Below are 6,446 nucleotides of genomic sequence, written 5' to 3' on the forward strand. Positions count from 1 at the left end.
CCTGCCCTCCCAGTGTTACAAAGAGGGAAAGCCAGGCATCCCTGGTGTTTTTTGCTGGCAGGAAAATGTTAGCATTTTAACATTTGGCAAGCTGAAGGTTTTGACTCCAAAGAAAACTTAAAGGCACAGCCATTATATTTCCATTTCATACTATATTGAGTTTCCTGTATCATTTTGGGGTTTTGGTGAATTATTGGATGTTTTCCCCCTGAAGTAAAAATATTTTATATATGTATATTTGGAGTTTCTTTCTGGGAAGTTTACTTTGTTTTAGAAAATACTTTTCAGGAAAAAAAGGTTCAAGACACTATGCATTAGGGATATAAAAGTCAAAACTGTAACATGTTCATTACCAGTAATATTTAAGGGAATATTTCCTTTACATTTTTCTGCCTAATAATTTTTTCCTTGATCTATCCCATCCGTAAAATTGGGTTCTCTACACAGTTAATGATTTTCGTTTTAAACTGATTCCTTTTTTAAAAGAATATTTTGTCCCCTGTTGGGTCTGTGCGCTAACCATGGTGCTGTTAGGGTAAAGATGACGTTCAAAAGGTGCTACTCCTAATCTGTTTTGCTCTCCTGTTGACATTTTGAAGGACTGTCCAAAAAATCCTCGCCCTAAGATCCTTAAGCCTAAAATCTATTTCCAAGAATTCCTCCCTAGGTCTCCGAGACGACTGAGAAACCTTGGGCCCGAGACACCTCTGGGGAATGGGATTGTCCTGACAGAAGCCCGGGAAAGGGGGCTGGGAGAGTGTTCACCCAGAGATGAGGAGAGACCAGTTTATAGAAGAGGAGAGAAGATCAAGACTAGAGAGCTGCCAGTTTTAGATCTCTTCCCGCAAAATTTGACTTTTGGAGGGAGGGAAAGGGGTGAAGTCCTAGGTACAAGGTCTGAAGGAAGCCTGAAGTCCTTATTTAGGGTCTCTATGCAGCAATACCTGCAAGACGCGTGCTTTCTCAGCATAACAAAGACTTAAGGAGCATTTACTTTCATTTATCATAGTACACGCAACGAAGCTGCCTCTCATCGCGGTGCGAGGGTGTGCTCCTTGACACCCCCACCCCGTCAGTCCTCATGCCCACACTTCGGGTCGTCGCTGCAGGGGGCGCTGGGGCGCTTCTGCAGGCTGGCGCTAGGACCTCGGCTGCAGCCACCGCAGCAGGGCCGGAGGCCGCTGGACGCAGCTGAGCGCCCTCCCACCCCCGCCCCTGCTCAGCGGAGCTCATTAACAGGTGGAATCGCACCCCAGGCGCCTGAAATCCCGCCCGCCTCCATAGAAACAAATCCTACAGACCCAGAGCACCATCTGGGCGGGCTCCCCGCCGGGCTTTCGACGCGCCCTGCCGGGAGGTCTGCGTGGCAGAAAGCCGGGGCCCCGCGGGACGCGCGGGCGAGGGAGCAGCACGCGACCCCCAGCCCTCGGGGCACCCAGCGCCCTGGCCCTCCCCGGCCTCCGCTCTCACCAGGCTGTAAGGCACGTCGACCACTGCACGAAACGCCGGCTCAGCAGCGCAGAGAGGGCGAGAGAGCGTGCACTCGTCACCAGAGCCCAAACCCTAGGAGACTCCGCCCAGGGGTTCCCGCCCTGCCCCAGCCCTGCTGCCCCTTCCGAGGGCACAAGCCCACGGCCCGAGCCCCCGCCGCCCGGCGCCTTACCTGTTGGCGGCCAGCCGAGACGCGATGTAGCCGCCTGGAATCTGGGTGATGATGTAGCCCCAAAAGAAGGACCCGTGGATCATCCCCACGGTTTCCGGGTCCCAGTTGAATTTGGCTTTCTATGGAGGAGGAAGAAAACGGGTGGAGGGAGAGAGCAGAGTCAGTGCTTGGGCTGAAGATGCACGTTCAGTCATTCTCGGACCAAAGAGCCTTCAACCCCCGGGTCTTCCCTGCATTCCAGCGGGGAGCGGCTTAACTTTCGTTTCCTAACAAAATTGAATCTATACCTTCTTATCGAAAATTGAAAAACGGTGCTCGTTTGAAATGTATTGTGATTAATAGCGAATCTGGGAGCCCTGGCTTTGCTCCCCGATACTGTCAGGCAGGTGGGACCACCTCGATGAATGCGGCATCAGCAGGGCCTGAGTTTGGGAAATCTGGACCCTCCAGGAAGAGATTCCGTTAGCCGCCTGGCCGGGCCCCATTGAGCTGACGCCGGGGTGAGGGTGCGGAGGTCGGAGGAGCTGAGGGGGAAGGGCGGTCCCGCAGAATGGCAATGGGCGTGGGCCAGAAGATTTGGAGTGGCCTGGGGAGTCGGGGGAGAGGGAGGGGTTGCCCAGGGGTGGTTCAGAGAGCCGGCGAGGGGGTGTGTCTGAAGGTCGAGGCCTAACTCCGCCCTTGCCAGGCTGGGCGGCCCCACAAGGTGAACCTCAAAGTAAACTGGAGCGACGTATCTGCATCGCGGAAGGGAAAGAGAGCGAATCTGCCGGGGAACTGGCGATCCTTCTCCCCTCTTTGAGTAAAATTTTGAAGCCTGCACTTTGCAGGGCCTCCGGGAATCTCCAGGGCCCAGCGGCTCTCACCGCTTCTCATCCACAGTCCTCTCCCTTTCTCCTCCCAACCCTTGCTCTGCCTGGCTTACCGTCTCTCATCTCCCTGAATAGGAAGTCAAGACCCACGGGTTTCCGTGACCTTGACGTTGACCCTCATTCCCCGGGCGTCTCCCCAACACACGCGCCATAAGACCGCGGGCCTGGACTCCCCGCGACCTCAGACACCTGCGCTGCCTGTGGGTCCTCTCACGGCTCGTTAGGTGGTCTGCACCTAGAGGCCCGCGGGCGGAAGCTGCTGATATGCGCACAGTTGATTTGATTTGTTTTTTGATTTGTTTCATTTTGATTAAGAATATTTGGCGGGAATTGGAGGAAGCCAGGGGGAGGGCATTATAACTGATATGCTGTCCTATTCCTCCGAGCAAAAGAAAAATGTTCCCATTTAGATTTAGCGGACATTATTAGGCACCAACTTCTTTTATGAAGTCACACTTCACAAAAACCTAGTGAGCTAGACGCTATTTTCCACTTTGCAGATGAGAAAGGAAGGCCCAGAGAGCAGAAGCGACTTGCTTCAGGAGCGAACAGGGAGGCGGTACCACGACCGCGGTGCGTTCTACAAGGGCAGTGCGGAAGGGGGCCGAGGGAGCATCCAGGCCTTCCTCATTCCCCAGAAATGGGCTCAAACAGGTGATTTGGCTTTGTGGAAACCACAAGGCCAGTGAGCAGGTGCCCACCTCCTTGATGACCTTGCCCCCGCGGTGGATGGTGCTGTTGTTGACCATGTCCACGATGGCCACGCCCAGATTGCAGCGGATGCCGAAGGAGATGCAGAAGCCCAGGCCACTCATGATGGCGATGATGTAGCGACGCGGCAGGCCGAAGCACGTGCAGTCGCACATGGGCGCCTTCTTCTCGGGCACCTCCAGGGGCTTCCCATCCTCCGTCAACTCGATGGTCTCCCCGGTCTCTTGCTTCTTTTCCAGCACCCTGCGCAGCAGAGCAGGGGGAGGCAAGGACGCCGCGGGTTAGGCACCTCCGACGCCGGCCCACTCCCAATTACCCGGACACGCCAGGGCTGGGGGGAGGGTACTAGGGGACACTGGGCTCAGGACCTCCCAGGCTCTCCAGCCTTGGGCCGGTGTCCCTCCCCGCGGCGGCCTCTCTTCAAATTTAATACCTTCAGGCCTAAGGAGGGCAGTCCCCAATCCCTCAGGATACTCCCACAGCGCCCGGGTTCCCCTGCACGGCTTGGGCCTCTCTTTCCTGCAGGACTGCGGCTTGCGAGGGAAGGGGCTATGCGGGCGGGCCTTCTCAGCACCTGCGTAGACGCCTCCCACCTGCAGGGGTTTACCCCAGCGACAGGCGGTTTCATCCAGCCGCCCAGCCTCCCGCGGGCCCTCTGTTGCGGGCGGGCCCAGCCTCAGCCCTGCCCCGCGCGGCCCCTTCTTCCTTCCTTCCCGGGTAGAGGACGCGGCGATCGCGCCCAATAGCGGAGCGCGGGCCCGGGAGACCAAGGCCGCCCCAGTCCAGAGCCCGCGCCGAGAGGGTCTGCGAACGCCCTCTGAGGGTGTCACACGCTCCACCTGCCCTCCTCCAGCCCCGGTGCCAGTGCAACTTTTACTCCCCAGTTACACATCTTACTTTCTCCCTCCTTGTTACTCGAGTTTGAAACAAAGGCCTCCGCAACATATGGCCGACACCTAAGCTTTCTACCGCCAGAACATGAATAATTAATTATTCACAATCTTGCGTCATTACTATCTCGGTTACCAACACCGAAAGATGTCATGGGCCCGTTTCCAAAGACGTAAAATGGTACTCCCAGATAGACAAACGCGCCCCCAAATCAACTCTGGCAAGATGTTCCCCACCGGGGTAGAAGATCTCACATTTGGCTTTGGTTTTGTTTTTAAATTTGCATAGTATTTCACCCGTCTGATTCAATTCCTTTTAGGTTTTTGTCCTTGGCGGAAGGTGGAAGGGAGGAGGGGAAAGAGGAGAGGCGGAATGGTTTTACTTAAAGCTGGTAGTGTAGTTCTAGTTCACAATAGATCCTTGGAATTTCTGTTAAAGAAGAAGGTGAGCCGGAACGTCACCGTGGGCCCCTGAGATGGAGACTTTCGATATTCAAACAAAGAACCTCTCCGTTTACAATTTGCAGATCTTTTCCAGTCCACCCTATAATTTATTATTATGTGTGCCTTTTAAAATTATATATCCCCACACAGTTGTTTTCATTCACATGGTAAAGCAAATGAAATTTTAAGATCTATTCCAAGAATACACAGTTTGGGAGATGGCTGTCAAGCAGTTTGCGGCTACCAGAAAAAAAAAAATCAGACTTCCAAATTCTGCAAAATATCACCTGGAGAATAGGTCATAAAGATGTTTGGGGCTATGTTAATGCTTAGTCCTAAAAGCCAGTTCCAATGTTAGAAAACATGGCAATTTATTTATTCTGGGATAGAAAATTTCAGCTACTGTGATCTTTTGACTATTGGCTTCATAGGCTCATATATGCAAAGTTGAACTGGGCACCTGAACTCCCCACCTGATGGCAGCTGGGCTGGGCAAGAACTGCTTTCTCCAGGGCAACTGCGGACTGCAGGGCCCTTGCGGTATGTACTGCCGCATAGGTGCATGATCCTGCCTACATGAAGCCCCCCAGAACCTAAGAGATCTGGAAAACTGGGAGGTGCATTTGTCATTTTCTTTACATTTCCTATACATTTCTACAGGCTTCAATTTCCCAAATGTGAAAATGAGCGCTCTCTTGGATTCGTTTATCCTTTTGTTTCTGTCCCCTCTTCTCGATTTTGCTCATGTTACTAAGAAAAAGTGTATTCACGTAATATTCTTGAAAGAATTTAAAAGTTGTGAAACTTACAGCATAATTAGTACAGTTACTACAGGGAGGATAAAACAATTAAACCATTTCTAGTACTTTCAAAGTCATTTTTTCTGGTTATTATTTATCGTTTTTCTTATAAGCACTGTGACATTTCCCATGCAAGAAACAGACTTCTAGGATGGGTCAAATAACTCAAAATGCATATACATGGTATTGGGTTCAGAAAGGAATTGCTTCAGCATCAATTATTTATATATTTTGATTCTTCTTCCTTCAGTGCAGAGGAAGAGTCCACTGGGGGGTTCTCTACTCGAGTGGTTTTGAAGCTGGGATCTAAATTTCTTTTTGCCATTATTCTTTGAAATTTCTTGGTTAATTTTTTTAGAGGGTTGTATATTTTAATTTGTCTGCATCAAAGGAATTTAACTTGGTGTCACTATAAGCACCAAAAGAAAGGTTCTTTGAACAGGTGCTCGTCATTTCTCAATTGTAAAGGGAGATAAATCCTGGAAGGAAAGGATGAGAATCTGCAGGTACCAAAACCAAAATCACACACACATACATACACAAAGAGGACAGGTTCATTTAGTTCAACATTCCTGAATTAATAAGCAGGTTTCCAGAGCAGCCCCACTCCAGCAATGAGCAACAAAAAAAGACTTTCTGATCGTATTACAATCTCTCTAAGCAACCAGGATTCACGGAAATAGCCCTGCAGATTTTTTCATGCTGAGCCCCAGGCAAACATGGGTTTGCTTTCTCTTACCTGTAGATCTGGCCAAGGGACTTTCCGGCAAAATTCTTTAGCCCCTCTTTTCCTGGGGTCAAAATCCTTTGTTTTACCGACTCCATTCTTGCAAAGACTGGTGTCGGCTCTTGCCAGATTTAAATAGTGATCGCTATGAAAGGTGAAAGGCGAAGGTTGCGCATATTGCCTTAATCTCTTAAGGTAGTTGTGGGCTTTTCCTTCTCAGCAGAATGGTATTGGTGTGCCTCCAGCCCGAGAGTGAGTGAGAGAGGGGAGGGAGAGTAAGAACGAGAATACAACAGAATAGCTGCATGCAACCCACGGGGTTCCTAATAGGAGAGTTGGTAG

General features: G+C 51.1%; 1 protein-coding gene across 1 annotated transcript in view; it reads right to left on the bottom strand.

Moving 5' to 3' along the window:
* Nucleotides 1-6,202, bottom strand: part of SLC17A6 (solute carrier family 17 member 6) — a 29,145-nt gene extending 22,943 nt beyond the window's left edge. The window contains exons 1-3 of the mRNA XM_046638162.1: nt 6,117-6,202; nt 3,234-3,486; nt 1,664-1,782 (exon numbers count right to left, since the gene is read on the bottom strand). Of these exons, the coding sequence (XP_046494118.1) occupies nt 1,664-1,782; nt 3,234-3,486; nt 6,117-6,202 (458 nt within the window). The remainder of the gene's footprint in view (nt 1-1,663; nt 1,783-3,233; nt 3,487-6,116) is intronic.
* Nucleotides 6,203-6,446: the final 244 nt, after the last annotated feature.

The sequence above is a fragment of the Equus quagga genome, chromosome 14, assembly GCF_021613505.1.
Source record: "Equus quagga isolate Etosha38 chromosome 14, UCLA_HA_Equagga_1.0, whole genome shotgun sequence".
Taxonomy (NCBI): Eukaryota; Metazoa; Chordata; class Mammalia; order Perissodactyla; family Equidae; genus Equus; species Equus quagga.